The 19,873-nt window shown below is 38.2% G+C and overlaps 1 protein-coding gene across 1 annotated transcript in view; it reads right to left on the bottom strand.

The window, feature by feature from the left end:
• Window positions 1–3,419: 3,419 nt before the first annotated feature.
• The window catches only part of ATXN10 (ataxin 10), a 160,489-nt gene continuing 144,035 nt past the window's right edge, over window positions 3,420–19,873 (bottom strand). Inside the window, exon 11 of the mRNA XM_074936421.1 lies at window positions 3,420–6,688. Within this exon, the coding sequence (XP_074792522.1) occupies window positions 6,498–6,688 (191 nt within the window). The 3' untranslated portion in view covers window positions 3,420–6,497. The remainder of the gene's footprint in view (window positions 6,689–19,873) is intronic.

Here is a 19,873-nt window from a genome sequence, read left to right on the forward strand (position 1 = left end):
CATCGATCATGTAAGTGCTTCAGTCATAATGTAATTCTTGTATGAAAGAAGATGTCTGTCTGTTCTCTAATTTCTGCATAAGTTAACTGTACGACCCATTCCGTCAGAGGTAAAGGACACAAACTAGAATGTATGCTGTGATGCTTGATGCTAAATTGATTTCATGTAAAATTTAATTAGCAATTGTATAATAAATTTCAAAAAATAAATAGAAATGACTTTTAAAACTATCAAATAGAATATTTCTATATTAATAGAACTAAAAGATCCCATGTAGTATATTTTAAGTAAGTTATTTTCAGCTCTCAAATGTCAATTTTTTTATTGGCAGGGTTTAAAGAAAAAAGGAGTGACTGCAATATGCTTATAACTCCAACTAATTAACAGATTTACTTGAAAATTCTCTGTACTCAAAAGAGTAAGGGCTGTAAATAGGGGAAGATAAACTACATTATTTATACATCAAAATCTTTTTAATTTCCTGTAGTAAGTGTAAATATCAAGATATCTGTGTGTGTTATATCTATGTATCATTAGCAGGAGATTTCTGCTAAAATTATCAGCTAATTAACAATACTGATATGTAGTTTGCCATCTTTAGGTTTCACAGTTGATACCACCATTGAGGATGGGGCAATTCATACTTCTCAGAGTATATTTCAGGCTGTCTGCAGAAACAAAGACAGCACTGGATTATGCACCATACTCTCAAGGTTTTCTTCACAACGATGAGGGCAAGAAACAATTACTGTAAAATAAATCTTAGCCTTTGGAGTATCCATTTAATGATACATTCAATTAAAATAATATTAACTGGAAATATTAGTCAGTAAACATTGTGGCAGATAGAATTGTTTCTCATAGCTAATAAATCAAAAGCAACACATTAAAGCCTTGATCCTGCACAGGGGTACCTCTGTGTCTGAAGGGAGCCATCTGGTCTTCAATGAGGCTCAGCATGGGTACAGGAGTCAGCTTGCATGGTTTTAAGTGCAGGTTTAAATCTATGACTTGGATTTTGCTGTAGCCCTGACGTCAATTTTCAAACACTAGAAGTCAAGAATTTATTTGCTAGTGGGAGTCCACCAAAAAAAAAAAAAAAAAAAAAAAAGTGTGATTGAACAAGAAGTTTTTTAAAGAACCAATTTTACAGCAACTGTAACTTAACACATTTACTTGTAAATTCTCAGAAAATCCATTCCCTGCTTAAAGATTACATGCAGTAAATTTTAGAAGGATACACTATATACACATACCAACAGGGAGCTTTAATTCCTTATCAAAGTATACAGCACCGCCTTAACTATAGAGCTGCCATGCTGCATCTGTAACATATGTATGTATTTCAGTAAAGTTTTTAATGTGCTTCAGGATTTATTTGGATGAAAGACATGATGTAAATGTGAAGGAATTTTAACAGTCTCGTGAGTTCAACTGTCAAGAAAAAGTAAGTTTGGTCATCAAATATGAAATTACATAACTTTATAATTGACCTAAAGAAAGTAAGTGTCTTTTCCAAGTTATATACGCCTCTTAAACTAGGAGACTAGGTTACAGACTCCTGAAAATCTATAGTAGCAGATGCGGAAGTGTTTCCTTGCTTTTCACAAGGCAGTTAAGAGAACTACAAAAAGTCAATTATGTTCAAAATCATGTTTTAGAAGAAACCTGCTCTGTGACAATGCAATTGTCTTAGTCTATGTAGAAGACACCATTCAGGCAGGAAGCCTTTGGACAGCAGTTTCTCCAGGTGCCTGTAAAGACAGTAATTAAAAATCACTTAACACAGTTCCATTTACAAACAGGTTAAGAAAAGTTCCCTGCCCTAAGAGTTTACAACTTAAGATACACAAGACAGTACACAATACTTCTGGAAGGGACAGTGAAGAAAGGATCAGAAGAAAGACTGACAGAATCTTGCAACAAATTGGGTTTAAGGAGAAATACAAAACAAGGGAAGGTGCTTTGAAAAATTGGCTCCCAGCCCGAGTCTCCCAGCCCAGCCTCCTCCCAAGTTCCTTGTCCCAATCTTCTTCCTTTGCTGCCTCCCCACTCCAAAGTCCAGTTTTGTCCTCTCTGCATGAGAGTCAAATGACTGTCTCCTCCACACTACAGGAATACCAGCAGAGGGAGCATTGAAAACACAGGATGGACAGCCGCCCTGCTGTTAGTTCCTGTGGCCCGGATCCTAGTGGCCTGCAGAAGCCAGTATAGCAGTAATTGGAAGAAGTGTCCTGCTCTGCCCCTGCAGCTCTGGGTGGGAGCATGTCCAATCCAGATGGACTCTCTAGAAAATTTAGCTGCTGAACTCTAACCAGCATGTGTGAACTGAGATTTTCCAAAGGGTTATATAACTTGGCCTTTTCCCAGAAAAAAAAACAAAACAACTGCATGAATATATTTTAGCATGGGCAAAATATTTTCCCTAATTCTTCTTGGAAATGGCTGACCCATTTTATTAGACACTTCCAAAAATAAATAAATAAATAAAAATTCAGCATAAGGCAGACACCTTGCATGGAAAATTTTAGCTTGAATGGTTAAAGTTTGGCAAAGTTATAAACAATGGAAAACAGGGTCTGATAATGGGAAGTGTCAGGTAACCTTAGATATAGCCATCCCTACACCATATCCTGCTATAATTACTCTCTTGTAATTAATTATAGGGGAGCTGGCCACAATGGCCTACAGATCTTTCATATACGATTAAGAATGATTCTACTTTTGTGTCTGCATTAAAAGATACTATTTGTATTCTTACTGAACTGCAGTCATGTCACACTGTGAATCAACTGCTGAGGGATACTGGGAAAGCCCAAATAAAAATCTGAAATCACTATATTTTAAGTCTTATAAAGAATTACAAATTTCTTATTCTTAAAAGCAGTGGACAGTATCAGAACCTTGGACAGCAGTGTGGGGACTCTGCAAATTAGGGTTTTTGCCTCGGATACCACGGACACTTGTACCCCATGAGACAATCTCAATCTCAAATATACAAGTTATTTTAATAACTGGAGCTTTCTAATGCAAACATGAGGTGTACTCTATAATGGATAATTACTGAAACTTTGAAAAAAGAATTCGTATATTCAGAATGCCATTTACAATTAAGAAAGAGGGAAATATATACGGTTTAGTTCTTCTCTACAGCCTTATATGACAGGTTTTATATGTATTCATGTATTTTGAGATGTCAAACTACAATGACAATATATTGTAAGAGGTTATCAAACTACGTCACCATAAAAAAAAACTATACAGAAGAGGGACTTCAAGTCTTTAAAACAGTTTTTGTCACAAATGAACCTAAATTCAGTTTTAATTGCTTTATCAGCTCAGTGAGATTAATTTATTTGGAAGGTCAAACAAATATATCAAGAAACAAAATGACAAACGATTGAATAAATGTTGTGGCCATTACATTAAATATCTGAATTTTTTTTTTAATACTCATGAGGCACATATTATATAGAACACATCAACATTATTAGATGATCCAGGATACAATTCAGAAATAAATTGGAAAACATTCAAATCTACTTCTCTCAAGTTGCAAAAAACCCTGTTAAAATCCATCCACTCATTACTATGAAAATCCCACTTTATTTTTAATAAATAGGCCTTGTTTGAAAGTTCTTGAAAGCAATAAGATGGTCACAAGACTTGATTTGACTGCTTTGCCTCCCTACAAACTCAATAAGGCTTGTTTTTTTTAATGACTGATTCGTATGCTGTATTAATCCTCTAGCATAGAAAACAAATCTCTTGGAGGCTGGAACTCCATTGGAGGAGGACAGGGAAGCTGTTGTGTTCTGAGAATTAATCCATCCAGGAAAATCAAAAGCCAGCCACTCAATACAGTAATCAGCATGTTTTATACTATGAAAGCCCTACATTTCTCATTTAGAAAACACAACTATTACTCCATTATGTAATGCCACAAAAAACCCTTTTATTTATTTGTGTTTGTTATTATTTGGCTTATACTTATGGGTTTGTGTATATTCCATTGGTGGGCATACAAACCATTGAGTTAAGAAAAGTGTCTATTCCAAACTGGTTAAAAGGAAAAGGGAACTCCCACTGCTTATTCTACAACCAAAGATTTATCTGGATTTGCTCTGTGGACAAGATTTTAACTCTTTATAACCCAGAATAGAAAGAAATCCTTTGCATTTTTGTTTGCACAGAAAGCTCATTTTCTGTCCAGGATGCATTTTTGTTCATCTTACATTTTTATCACTGCATTATATTACCTAATGTAAATTCTGTAAATGTGTTAAAATAAATCTGAAAATCTGAGATTTTAGAATTATAAGTTTAAACACTTCCATTTTATTTTTAAGTGCTAGTGCCTTTGACAAATCCTTCATTAAAGTTCAAGATAAAAAACCTAAAGATTAAATCCATTTACTTTTACAGAAAAACACTACTACATTTATTTTATTTTGAGAAGAACCTAAAAATTGAAATAGTTTTTCTTTAACTGCTTGATAGAACTGAGTTGCCATACTTCAGTGCTATGAATGATAACACATACCGCTGATCTTAAATAATGATTTAACTACTAGGTAAGCTGCAGCCTAAAAATGACATGTAAATTTTATGGGAGTTGTCAAGGAACTGACAGTGTAGACTCCACAAAGAACACAAAAAATATTCCCTGTGCCATTAAACTAGAGATGGTACTGAATCCTATATAGCCTTTATAAACTGGAATGCAACAGATGAAGCAATTCAAAATAATTCTTCCAGTGTGCTGTCATACACTTTTCTGCCACATCATTTAAAAATCCCAAATAAGATAATTATTTTGTTGTTTTTGTTTCGGCAACACATTTGGCCTTTTGAAATCAAAGAGAACCTTTTCTCCCTTTGGTGTTTATATTAGAAAGGAGACGTTTTAAAACTACAGAAGTGATAGTCCTACCTTCGTGCATGTGATCATCTTTGTGTTTTTAGACATTTTACTACATAAAATGGCTAAAGAACTAAAAGGGGCTGCAGCTCATAGCCCCTAAAGCCAAACATCGCCTAGAATGAGTGCACTACTGGGTGCTGGACAATAATGTCATCCAGTCAGCTCTATGGCCATGTCAGGTGAGCACCATAAATGCCTAGATCATGTGTTTAAATGGAAGGATTTCAGCTTCCCCCAGTAATTTAGGATGCAGATAAGCATAAATATAAATGTCTTAGAGTTTAAAAAACTACATTCATTTTCCCTTTGAATATGGTTGTTTAAACTCTAATACATTTATATTGACAAAAGTTTATTATTCCAAATAAAGTGATGAGTGAAGTGATAGTTGAAGATGAGCAATTTAATTTAATCAGACTCTTTTGTGAGACAGAATTCATTCATAGCAGTAGTATATACAGAGTTAAAAAAATTACCATCAGGTAATAACTTTTGTTCTGCTTTATGCATCAAGAGCCATGTTCCTTAATTTCTAAAGCAACAGTTCAGAACAAGAAGAGTTAATCATGCACTTTTTCTTCCACCCATCTCATTCATGCCACATTCCACAGTGGCTGGGTCCAACAACAATATAGGAGGGTACCTAAAATGAAGAGGCAGGGCCTTCCATTCTTCAGCCTCTCTTGAATTAATTAACTGGAAATGAGTTTTGTCAATGTTTTGGAAAGGCGGAGGGGTGAAAAGAAACTGCTAGAATTAATCACAGTGAGAAACTACCTCTTCAGCCTTCTGCCAGAGTTCAGAAAACCCATGAGAAGTGCAAAATAAAAGGAGAGTGGGTTGAGTTGCCATCCAAAGGAACAAATAAAATTCAAATAAACATCCAAGTCTCCAAAATACAGACATGCCCCAAAGCAGAGGAATGCAGCATCTGTTGCCACAACAGCTTCAACTTTGTTTTTAACATACTCAGCATAAAGACTAAAAGTAACAAGATAGAAAAGATAACTTACGAATAATTTAAATACACAGAAGGCAGCATTGCATGTGTTTAATTCAGAGAGTATTTATGTACATCCAATCTCTCACTGTCATTATATTACATAAATACAAATATTTAAACATTCTGATTTATTTTTTTTAAGTACCAACATTTACTAATTAGCTAGTTAGAACTGATTCAGCACTGCTGCTTTTAACACATCATAGAAGTGATACCTCATAGTGATTTTTTAACAATTATTATCTTCAGGTATAACAAATGAGATAAGTAACCACTAATCAGTTTCCTAGCTTCATGACTCTTTTCCACTAGCAAAACAAAGAATTAATGAAATTACCACCAATCTCCAGTTTTGAAAAGGTTTTTGCATTTGTGGTGTTCATGTGTCACAGTGGTGAATGACCATTATTGTTTTACAATTTCTCTGGAAAAGGTCATAATACTTCCAGCAGGTTGGAACTTAAACTGGAAAAAAAATGGAAATCCTAACAGGGCCTTCATATTGTATTATTTGGGAAATATCCCTCTTTTTACTTGGTGACAATCCTCAAAAAGTTTACATGTGGCTGCTCATGAAGTTGGGTTCTTTCGAACAGATTTCAATATTAGCTTCTCATCTCGTTTCTCAATCTCCAAACCCATGTTCTTGAGGATGGAATTGTCTGCCAGTCCCTGCTGCTCCATCTGTGCAATAACCTCTTGGTTTCTTTCGTTTTGCTCAGTGAGATTTCGGATAGCATACACTGCCCACTGATTCACAACTATAGAAGAGAATTAAGGAATTTCTCATTTTACAGACAAAACAGAATGCTCATTTTAATTGTGGAATGAAACCCCCTCCCCCCAAGATTTCTAAAATGCAAGTTAGTAGAGAAAGATTCTTCAAAATTACGATCCTGACCCTGCGAACACTTGTACACGAGTAACATAGCTCATGAGGTCTTACTGACTTCAGTCAAGCCAACCAAGTTTTATCCTGAATTTAAAATAAAAAGCTATTAACTGACTAAAATAAATAAATAAAAGGGACACTCTTGGATCACCCCCTTCTTCCCTTGACACACAGATTCTGTAAAAACAATTTTAAAAAAGCCAAATCTAATTGAAAATCCTGGGAACATTTCTAACACAAAGCTAAAAAAAATTCCACTGCAGTTTTTGCAGCATTGTGCACTAAACAATCTAAAAATGAAATTAATTATAAACAAGAAACAGTGAAGCTGATTGGCTATTTTCATTTACAAATTGAGAAAACTTTCAAAAAAGGAAACAAACATAAATAAAGAGTCAATTACACTTGTATTAAAATTGTTCAGGTAAATGATAAATGGTGGTGTTAGTAACATAGGAGACTTGTTTTTAAGAAACACAATGTTTTAGATGAAGTTATATAAGTTCAGTTCCTAATGCTTGGGTCTCTATCATAAAACCCACTGACACTCAGAGGACCACGAGGTAGTTCCTGAAGAGATGCTAATGTTTGAACAGGCACAAGTGACAACTCATTTGACTCTTAAGTGAGTCCCTTCCGGCTAGGATTAAGGCATGTCAGAGGAATTAAATTCCCAGCAATATCAATCTGGCATCTTCCAAGAGAACTAAAATATTCATTTTTATGAAATGTCAGATGTTAGTCCCAATTCTGTAGTTGAAAAGCTATGTTATGGTATCTTTTCCAAGACACCCATATGGGAGACAAACAATTCTGAATAATTTCATACAAGCTCCACATGTAGCTAGATGTGCCTGTAGCGCACTACTTATTTGCAACATGTACCTTCACATGCACATAATTTACTCATCTCCTTGAGCATAATAGAAGGATACACATAATTTACTCATCTCCTTGATGTCTTTTGGGCTAGACCATGTCTATGTACAAAGACATAACAGAGTTTCTATTGGCATTTGCCTGTGGCTGTAGGAGAGGAACTATCTGGCCTCGGGAGGGTAGGAACCCCAGCCAAAAACGTAAGATGAAAGGAATTATTAATTATTTCTGTTGTGATAGAACCTACAGCAGAGATACTCAGACCTCAGTGGTTCAGGAGCCAAATTAGCGATCACCCAAAAGAGCCACAGTAGTGTGAATTCATTGTTTCATTTACTATATTTTATATGAGAGAGAGAGAGAGAGAGAGTGTGTACTATATAATAATTTATATAATATATATTATTCTCATAGCAAAATGACTGACCAAGTATCATTATATCAACCACAATTGATTAACAACACAGTAAAAGCATCCTGATTGGTCAATAATTAGATCACAGTGTGTTTTAATATCATGTCCTGCAAAGAGCCACTTGTGGCTTCCGAGCCTCAGTCTGAGTATCACTGATCTAGAGTATCCAGCCCCAGTATGCTAGGCACTGTACAAACATGCATTTTCTTATAATTCTCATTGTTTCCTTTGTTTCCTCTGTTTTTTGTGCCCAATTGGTGTGTCTTGCCTTATTCTTAGAGTAAGCTATTCTGGACAGGCACTGTGTTTCTAATCTAAACTAAGGGGTTATGAGTAATTCATGATGTCAGAGGGTTTCCGGTAACAAGTGATGGCTCTGGACTCACAAGGTGGTGCCCAGCACAATGGGGCCCACTACTGGTTGATCTTTAGGCACTACCATAATAAACTTGATTAACAATAATAATGGCATGGGCTCTTCTCCCTACCTGGGTACCCAGCTAGATAGGGCAGACTAAAGAGGCAGCTAGACTGAAGTCACATAAATCAAATGATTCTAGACAAACACACTTATCAGGTGGTAGCTCATTTGTCACATATGATTGACTGTGTATAGCATCCCTAAAATTGGAGTAGGAGAAATCTCCAGCAAGGCTGTAGAATTATACATCTTTTGGCAAGCGGCAATGATTGATACCCGTATTTTAATTAGTGTTGCATCAATAAAACTGCCCTTTACCTTTCAACAATGTATTATTATTATTACATTAATGCATTGTGAAAACAGAGACTGAAAAGTTCAACAAATGTCAGTTTTTAGGGCCTTTCCCTAAAAGAGTCAGAAGAAGATTCTTACCACCACCTTCCTCTTTCATTTTTGAGTTTCTGGCCAGTGGATGGATTTGTATGGGGCCAGAAAGATTGGGAAATCAAGACTGGGGGTGAAGCATGGGGGCAGGTAGGCGAAGAACCGTAAAGGAGAACAAAGGTCTTGAAATGAGAATTCAATAATGAAGAATATCCACTGTTCCTCTCTTGTGAGCATGTCATTATTGCAGTTAAATGAATGTACAAACTATAGGAGGACTTGTGGCACCTTAGAGACTAACCAATTTATTTGAGCATGAGCTTTCGTGAGCTACAGCTCACTTCATCGGATGCTGTAGCTCGCGAAAGCTCATGCTCAAATAAATTGGTTAGTCTCTAAGGTGCCACAAGTCCTCCTTTTCTTTTTGCGAATACAGACTAACACGGCTGTTACTCTGAAACCTGTACAAACTATGATAGTTATATAAAGCTACATTAACTGGTCATCTCTCACTGTGAATTACCAAATTTTGCAGTTAGATGAGTATATAGAAGTTTACCAAATACCAAGGAAACAAAACCAAATGTGAAGGAGAATCTCTGTCATCAGCACTAATGACAAGAGTGGACAAAATCGATTGGTGAAGCATGCAAACTAATGAATGCTGTGGATGAGGGGGAGAATCAGGATCACAGTCCAGCAGTACTTCCCTACCCTATTTCAGGGCATTATCGAGGGCCAGAAGGAGAACCAGAGGGTAACATGATGATCGCCCAGTGTGAAGCAGGACATCACTCACATTGTCTCTGCCAATGGCATAGCAGCAGAATTTCACCCACTGTGTTCCATCAGAGATATGGCTCTGAGTAGATCATTCATAGGGAGCAGATCCGTTGAGAAACGTGGTGAATTCTTTAAGTAGTAATGTTTCTGACCCAAACTCTAGTTTGTTTTGTTTTAAAAGATGAGATTTACTGTATTTTTAAACAATTAAAATTTGTATTAATCTTTGCATTGCCATTACAGGACATGAAGATGGTAATAAGATTAATTCCTTATCAGACTTCCTGAAAATGTGTGCTAACTCTAGAGCAAATGATCTATTCCTATTGCCCCCATGTCAAATTAATTCATGACAATGTAATTTCTCGTACATCTTCACTAAAAATTATCTGATGAAACCTATTATCATCACACGATTTGCCATTAGCGACCACTGTACTTAAAGCTGCAAAATGATTTCAATAATATTTTCACTTGCGCATAACTTTCTCCTTTCCATACACAGGTTTTCCATTGTACAATTCAGAGTCATGAATATGGATAACTCTCTTTGTTAGCATGCTGAGAAAGAGACCCCTGGATGGCTGTGTGCAAACCTAGACAGACTTAAGTGTCAGCAGAGATTAAAGTGAGTCCTCAGCTAATATGCACATTACCCTCTTGTTCCTCTCCAAAGATAGATAGAGAGAAAATTAAACATATTCTAAAGTCTCTAATCCTTCCAACACTTTAAGCACTTTATTGTATACTCAGCTTTAGAAAGAGAGCTTCTGAGGTTTCCATAGTTACTACAAATAAGAGCATGAGCCTGTTTGTTGTGAAATGACATAAAAGAAAAAATGCAGCAAGCATGGTAGATCTGATTTGGCAGGGTTGTCTAGACTTTTCAACAGTACATTTTGAAGTGTCAAATTAATGAATGTTAGGCGAGAAACTGAAGATTACAGTATCTTTATCACACTGGAGCTTCTATATAAAGAAGGGAGAAATGGAAAGAGTAAATCCTTGTTCCTTTTGTGAGAATTTCACTTCTTAGCAAATTAAAATATACAAGGTATAATCAAGATATATCTAGTTTGCACATATTTATATAACTTCTCTGAACTGACGCTATTTAATTCACAGACCCCAATATTTATTTTGATTTATACAAATGCTCTAGACTTCCTCAACATAGCCAATACATTCATCCTAAATACAGCAGTTTAAGTAGCTGTTTAAGTTAACCCACTGCAAATCACCCTTGAATAATTTGCCAACCCACAATTCCAACTACCTGGGAAAAAAGATGAGCTTGCACTGTGCCATGAGATTTGTGCTATCTTGAATTAATATGATAAATGTGGGTGAAATCTTGACCCTACTGAATTCAAGGGGATTTTTGCCATTGACTCAGGAGGGGGACAAAATTTTACCCTGTGTTTTTATTTTACCCACTAAACTTCTGCTAGGGTATATTGTTAAATTCTTGTTATTAGTAGCAGTGTGGCATGGAAACACAAATGCATTCACCACCTTTCTGATGAATTATTTCAATGTGTTTGGATGTGTCATCTTTTGTATATTAATTCCATTATATCACTGAAATTGGAAGCAGCTATATAATTTAAGTAGTATGAACTGCACAGTATGAACAGACACAGAAATGCCTGATCAGGAAACTACATAAAACATTTAAAGATTTATAATCCAAAATGTTTTAAATTCCCTTCATGACTTAACACAGTGGTTCTCAAGCAGGGGTACATGTACCCTGTACCCCTTGGGGTACACAGAGGTCTTTACAGGTGGTATATCAACTCATCTAGATATTTGCCTACTTTTAGAAAAGGCTACATAAAAAGCACTGGCAAAGTCAATAAAACCTTGAAAATTTCATAGAATGACTTGTTTTATATTGCTCTATATTCTATAAGCTGAAACGTAAGTACAGTGTTTATATTCAAATTGATTTATTTTATAATTATATGGTAAAATTGAGAAAGGAAGCAACTGCTCAGTAATAGTGTGCTGTGACACTTTTGTATTTTTATGTCTGATTTTGTAAGCCAGTAGTTTTTAAATGAGGTGAAACTTGGGGGTACTCAAGACAAATCAGACTCCTCGAAGGGGTACAGTAGTCCGGAAAGGTCGAGAGCCACTGACTTAAAATATAAAAAGAAGCGCCAAGAAAATCAGAATATAAAGAACAAAAACTGTAAGCAGTTCAACTTCTTAAAGAACTTGTTTGAAACAGATCTATATGGCTAGAAACTAGAAAAGTTTAAGCACAGTACTTGCTAAACTGTTTCTGCCAAGTTGCAGCTCATAATCCAAGTCTCTAGGTGTTCTATGGCCAAGAATAAAATACAAAATGCCACATTAAAAGACTCGCTTCCGTTTACAGAAGTGATTGGACCACAAAGAAAAGAAATAAACACTTTTCCCCATAAGTCTTCCAGTCCTTTCAAGCATTTTGTATCACAGTCACTTGAAAGATAATTCTTTTTGCCACTATAGAGGTTTTCTAGTCAGCTACTGGCACAATTAGTCACAGTTTGGATCAACAGACTGTCATTGACCACATGTAGTAGACACTCAGACTTTTAGTCCTTCACTGTAAGCCAATTCTTTTACAAAGAACTACAAGTTATTTAATTCTTCCTATGAGTAGATTATAACAGTTTCACAAAGCCCCAACTACCATGTAAAGGTGGTAACAGTTCAATACAACGTCTTTTTTTTCTTTATACAGTATATTTATTTTGGTTTGCCATTATTTTGTGTATTTTTAGCAATATGTGCATGACACTGTCCATTCGTTTTTTTAAAGCCCTCATGTTGTTACATATGTTTCTGATCCTACACATTACTGACATTACATCCTCAACATTAGATATTCTTAGGAATTAAAACTCATACAGATTAAAACTGCTCAGTATGCAAATATTGTGCCATACTAGAGTTATATATTAGCCCTGAAGAGTTTGGGCTACTGGTTTTTTAGAGATACCACAGAAGTGGTGATTAGCTGAGGAAATTAATTTATTACCTATTCTGAGTTTAACAGAAGAGAGCTAGTGGCAATGCAATCTCAACCTGGAAAGAATGGTTTTTTACCTGGACTGTAACTCTTGTTCTTCAAGATGAGGATGCAAACATGTATTCCACTCAGGTGTGTGTGCACCCAGCATGCCGCAGCCAGAAAACTTTTCCACAGCAATACCTGTCAGTGTGGCGCATGTGCCCTGTGGCTCCTTGTGCCCCCCTCCTCCCCCCAGCTCCTTCGCACTGGAGAATAGCCTCAGAGTCTGATGCAGAGGGGACAGAGTGTGGGTCATGGAATACACGGTTGCATCCACATCTTGAAGAACAGTAACAAGATAGGTAAGTAACCGTTCTTTCTTCAAGCGGATACAGATTTGTATTTCACTCAGGCGATTCACATGTATCATCATAAACAATGGGGCTTGGAGTCTTTTTAAACAGTGTCTGCAGTATGACCTGGCCAAAGTTTGCAGTCTCCCTTGAAGCTGTTGCGATGGCATAATGATGAATGAATGTATGTATGGAGTGCGAGGTCGCAGCCCTGCAAATGTCCAGGATAGGTACATCATTCGGAAAAGTTATGGACATTGCTTGAGCTCTTGTTGAGCGGGCAGAGAGACATTGGAGAGAAGGTGTATTGGTCATTTTGTAAGCAGTGGTAATACAGAATGTGATCCATCCAGAGGTTATCTGGGCCAAGACTGCTTGGACCTTCACCCTAGCAGCATAAGAAACAAAAAGTCGACGGGACTGTCTAAATGACCTAACTCCGTCTACATAGAAGGCCAATCCCCTTCTTACATCCAAAGTATGTAAACAATTTCCTTCCGGATCATCAAGAGGTTTTGGAAAGAACACTGATAGGTATATCGTCTGTTTAGGGTGGAAGGCCAACACTAATTTAATTAAAAACTTTGGGTGAGGTCTCAGACACCTTGTCCTTAAAAAAAAAAAAAAAACCACCAAGAATATGGTGGGCACACTGTTAATGCTTGCAGCTCACCTACTTTCCTTGTAGATGTGATGGCAATAAGGAAGGCCATCTTCAAGGACAAATGTGCCCAGAAGCAAGTAGAGAAAGTTTCAAACAGGGATCTCATGAGAGCCGCTTACACTGTGTTAAGGTCCCATAGAGGATCTGATGCTTTTACAGGAGGACACAAGCGAGTAAATTCCCTTGAGAAACCTAGTAGCCATAGGATTGTAAAACACTGTTCTCCCCTGACCAGGTGAGTGAATGGCAGAAATCGCTGCCAGGTGAGTCTTCAGGGAGCTTAAGAAAAAGCCAGAAGACTTCAAATGTGGTAAGTATTCCATAATGTCCTGGATACTTGCCCTCATAGGCTGAATCACGCGAGCAGAAGACCAGAGTCTTTGCTAAATAGGTGGATTTAACTGATTGTTTCTTAGTGTTAAGTAAAATCTCTTGGACTGCTGCAGGCAGCTCATCTCTTCCTGATCTAGATATTGAGAAGCCATCGGTTGCAGGCTGTTGGGATCTGGATGTAGGATGTGCTCATATGAGACCAGGTCTGGAAGAGGAAACATAGGTTGTGGACGTTCCACTGAGAGGCTGCAAAGATCTGAATGTAAGCATTGTCTTGATCAAGTTGGGGGCGATTAGAATAATCTTGGTGTAATCCTACTTCAATTTGAGGATGACTTTCAAGATCAGTGGAATCTGAGTAAAGACATACAGTAGGCCTGGTCCCTGTTTCAACAGAAAGGCATCAGTCAACGAGCCAGGAATGAGGCCAGCTAGAGGCCAAAACTGATGGCATTTCTTGTGGTCTTTTGTACCATTCTTCTAAGCAATTCCTGATATGAGCAGCCTGGGGCTCTTGAGTCCTCTTGGGAGGGTGAGAATGAATTGACCGAAGCCAAAGTAGCCTCCTGAGATAGATCTTGTTTGCCCAATAATCTTGTTGGGCTGATTGTTAAGTAGGGAGAGCTTCTGGTTGCTCTTCCAGTAGACGAGGCTCTGATGTGGACAGCTCCAGGACTTTCTCCTGGAACTGGATAGAAATCAAGATCTGAGGATCTAGGGGCCTCTAAAGGGTTCCCCATAAGCCAGTAGGGCATCAGAGGCCAAAATGTTTCAGTCCACGCTAGCCTTTCCTTACTAAGTGACCGATATCCATTATGATCAGAAATCTCCCTTTTGAGGTGGTCTGGTTGATTTACTGGACTTTTCTTGCCTTGATAGGGATGGAGATGAGTCTGACCTGTATCCAAAGGGGTTCTCTGAATAAGCAGTCAGCACAAGAGGCACCCAACCAGGCAAGGCTGCTGTCCAACTTACAGCGGAATGAAAGTAAGGTCAGAATAAGTGGTGGCACTGCAGTGGTACCACGTCTCAGTTCACACAAGGTCTAGCTGCTAAGTCTAGCTCCAAAGCAGGCTATGCAGGAGCATAGCCTGGCTTCAACAACCATGTCAGTGAAGGACCTGGTACCAGAGGCAAAGCTGAGGGTGCGGTCAGTGCTGAATTTGAAGAATGTCTCAGCACCCAAGCACCAGATGGCATAGACAAAGCAGTCTTAGATTGTCTTTTAACTGATATTGATGCTGGTGTTGACAATATTCTGTCCCTGATGCCAAAGAAGTTGAAGGCCCAGGACAACCCAGAGATAACAGCAGCTCCACTGACTCCTACATCAACAGTGAACAACAGACAGATAGATAGATAGAGCAGGTCCTTCACTTCCTCATGTGCCTGTGTGGTGGTAGGTACTGACATGGGTACCGCTGAAACAGTGTCCACTGGTACCACATTTGACAGTCTCTGCCATGACGGATCCAGAGTTGACGGTATGTTACCGAGAGTTTCTTGCTTCATTGCCAGGCAGACATGGGCTGATAGTCCAGCTCTACTTTGGGTACCTGATAAATCTAAGTGTTGCTCCAATCCACTCTCTGAGGTGAAAGACAAGCCACTCACTGAGCTCAAGTGGCTCCTATAAGTCTTACGGGTCCTTTTGCATGGAACCCCTGGAGAGGAAGACTGATCTCTCCTTCAAAAGGAATCCAAGTTCAAGAGCCTGTTCGAAGGCTATCATAGTAGTGGTTGACTGTGCATAGACAAAGCAATCTGGTGCCAGTTCAGAGGTAGGCCTCATGGTGTGTTCCAGGAAGTGCTGCTCGAGGCGCAGATCCCTAGAACTCTGAGTATGTTTCTTGAAGGAGTGGCGGATGCTACACCTCTCCTTGACTTGTCCTTCACTGAGACAGCAACCAATGTGTGTGGATCTCTGTTAGCAATAGAGTTCCCACACAAAGGGCATTGCTTGAAGCTCAGAGAACACTGCATGTCCAGATGCTCAGCAACACCTACTAATTACAGTAGCAAATAACCTAGAATAAAAACTGAAAACAATGAAGAAAACCAAAAGGGTACTAACTACTTACAAAATTAATTAACCTAATAGTTAACTAAACAGAAAAAAAACGTAAGGAAAACCACACGGAGTGGTGCAAGTGGTATGAAGGAACCGAGGGGGGTCAGGATGCTACTGTCCTTATATAGTCTTAAGGGGGGCCATGAGGAGAGAGACACAGAGCATGGTTGCCGCTCCAACAGGTACTGCTGTGAAAAATGTTTCCAGCTCCAACATGCTGGTTGCACACATACTTGAGTGCTATACATATCTATGTTCATGTACATGTCTATCAATTAGATTTTAAGTGTTGAATCTTAAATTCTTGTAATGCACTTTGAGCTCTCATCAGGCATAATTGTAAAAAACTTTGAAATAAATAAGGAAGGTCAAAAAATTTCAACTAGCGTTACTATTTATAACCTAGTGCTGTAAGTATACATACCAAAACCATTCAATCTCTGCTCCCTGTAATCTGCATACAAAATTGACATGTATTAAAACCTAACTGGGAGTGATAAAAACCATACAATATAAACAAATTCAATACAGAGAAGAGAGACAGCCAGATTATAAAATTACAGAAAACCTATTACTCACACACACAGTTCAAAGAGGAGGAACGTCACTTAGTCCTTATCCAGGAAAAAATCGTAATAAGCCCCAGCAGTTGCTTCACTTACCTGCAGAGACACTTGATAATTGATTCTACAACTATTAGAACTGAAAATACCAATATTTAGGTTGGCAAAAGTATCTCCCATCTACAGTGGAACAGACTGGTTTAAGAGCCAATGTGATGTAGGATGGGGCGGGGGAGAAGAAACCACTATACTAGTATGCACTTCCAGTATGAACTGCAGGGGAATTTCTGCAGCAGAATGGTTACCCAGAGTTTGATCCCTGGTTCCTGCAGGAAAATTCCTGAAGGGCCTAAAGGCAGGGACATTTCAGGGGATTCTGACAGGGATTTGTCCGTGATCGTACTACCAGAGGTGGGGTTTTTAACCCTGTGCAATAGGCAGGGAACGAAGACCTCTCCCAACTCTAAACTATTCTGAGAGCTTAGCAGGAGGTTAGGGCCATCCCTCTCCGAACTAGCTATTTTATGCAATCTCCCCTACTGCTTGGCAGCAAAGCTTCCTGTGATCTGCATTATCAGGGCTTCTGCAGCAGGCACTTATCCCTAGCATTCTGATCTCTACAGGACTGGAAAAGGGATGACAAGCATACAGCCCTTTGAATGGATCCCATTTACAAACTTGTGCCCACAAAACATTTACTGATAAAACGAAGTTAGTCTGGGCTGTTCATCCTGTATGCCAATTTTTAGAACAATACAGTTCATACTGACCAAGATTTTAAACAGTACCATTAATAGTTTATAAATGAAAAATGTCAGCTCTGCCTGATTTATAGCAGACCTATTTCACTGTTCCTACAACAGTTTTAATAATTTTAATCATTTCAGTAACAGAAAAGAGATGAGCTTAAATATTTTTCTACTTCCCATAACGCTACACATTTCTTCCTACACTCCCATCCCTAATTCACCCCTTAATTCACTTGGTCTCTTTCTCTTACTATTGAATTTACAGCTTTTTCATGTTATCCTATGCTTAGAACCTTTCCTAATCCCATGTAGCAAATGATCTCCACCTTCTGACCCATTTCTTCCTCTGACATTCCAATGTAGAGCTCCTCTCCAAGATATATGGCTTCTAATTTGGGTCCTATTTTTGTTATTACGTATGTCTAAATTAAAATGCAAGTTCTTCAAGGGAGGGATTTATCATAAATTGGTAGATCTGAAGACCAGAAGGGATCATTATGATCATTCCAATCTGACCGCCAGCACAACCCAGGCTATAGATGCTCACTCAGTAATTCCTGCATCAAATCTTCCTATGAGTTATTGGCTATCTTTTAGAAAGACGTCCAATCTTGATATAAAGACTTCAAATTATGGAGAATTCACTATGTCACTAGGTAACTTGTTTCAGTGGTTAATTACTCTCACTGTTAAAAATGTGTGTCTTATTTTACTCCTAGGAAAAATCTGTGCCACTGACGTGCAGAAGAAAAATGCCTCCCCTCCCCACAGATTCTCTCTGCTTCCTTGCAGAAAATGGTTTCTGTGCTCACTCATTCCTCCCAGGAGCTCAGACACTCAGTTTGGGCAGCTGGGGGAGAGGGGTCTGGGGATGCCCCAGGGTGCCCAGAGACATTAGTCCCAGCTGGGCAGGAGGGGTGGGGGAGGAGGACAGAGATGGAGTTCCCCCTCCCCCTTCCCTGCACAGAGCTGCCAGGGCTCAGTCAGATTAACCCCACGAAACTTCCCCATAGCTGCAGGAAAGTCTGCATCGCAGGGGGAGGGAAGTGGGTCTGGGTATGTGGCGGAATAAGGCTCAGTGGGGTGGGAGGTCAGGTTGGATGCAAGGGGTTCTGGGTTGGGCGGATAGGGGAAGCAGCTGCCTGTACAGTGACTCCTCCCCCACCCACGCACCTGGAAACCATTTATTCATAAATATTTTAAAGATTCCTTTACCCATTTAAATGTAGGTAGTTGACAAGAGTTTATTTTGATCACTTCAAGAATATTAATTCCTAAAATTTCAGATTGACCTTTGTTTATTTTAAAGCCTGACATAGGCCTATATTCCAAAGTCAATTGTTCTATTATGTTTAAGGAAGCTTCTAGATCCTGAAAAATAACAATTCATTGTCAGCATATAAAACTATTTTGTGTTCTAATCCAGAAAGTGTTTTGATGCTTTTACCAATGGACAAGTTCTCACATTTATTGCAAATGGCTCCACTGCCAAAGCAAATAATGGGGGTGGGGGGGGAGGTGCGAGAACAACAGGCAATCCTGTCTCATACTCCTAGACAAATTGAAAAAAAAGAGGCTTGATGACCATTAACCACAACTGATGCTCAAGGATGTGTATATAGGGCCAACGTGCCCCTGGACAACTGATTTCCAATCTGACTGAGATATTTCTACTCCAGTCAGTTGAAGGGTCTCTCAGAATCAAAAGAAAACAGCAGATGGGAAAAATTGCTAGAATTAACATCATAGATTAAATGCAGAGTTGTTCTGATATTATCAAATAGACGCCTGCCAGCAATGAATCCAGACTGGTCATGGTGAACATATTTGGGCAAAATTACACTCAATCTGGTGGCTAGCACCTCAGCATAAATTTTAGCATCCACACTAATTAAAGAAATAGGTCTGTATGATGTGCAATTGCTAAGATCTTTTCTTTCTATAAGAATGACCCTAATTTTTACCTTCTTCCATGAATCTGGAATCTCTTTCCCCTCCAGTATAAACAATTCAGTTAAAATAGGGACCAGAACTTGCTTTATTGCTCTATAATACTTCACAGAAAACCCATCAGCACCTGGAGCTTTATTTGATTTTAAATACTTAAGAATTATAACTTCAAATTCATTTGCAGCAATCTGCCTATCAAGAGCCGCAGTCTCAGATATCGACTTACAAGTTCAGGATTTGGATGTTCTGAAGCATACAAAGTATGGAAAAAGCAAGGTTTCAGAAATCTGTTTGATGCCAGTTACTAAATCTCCCTTTTCATGTCTAATCATAGAGATGGTTGATTTATCTTGCTTATTTTTAAACTTTCTAGCTAAAAGCCTACCAGTTTTATTGCCCTTTTCATAATAAGTGTTTGCTCAGCCTTGCCTGTTTGTAACAGGTTAATCTCATTTATTTTCTTATACACGCTTTCAGGTCCT

Source organism: Natator depressus, chromosome 1 (genome assembly GCF_965152275.1).
Source record: "Natator depressus isolate rNatDep1 chromosome 1, rNatDep2.hap1, whole genome shotgun sequence".
NCBI classification, from domain to species: Eukaryota; Metazoa; Chordata; order Testudines; family Cheloniidae; genus Natator; species Natator depressus.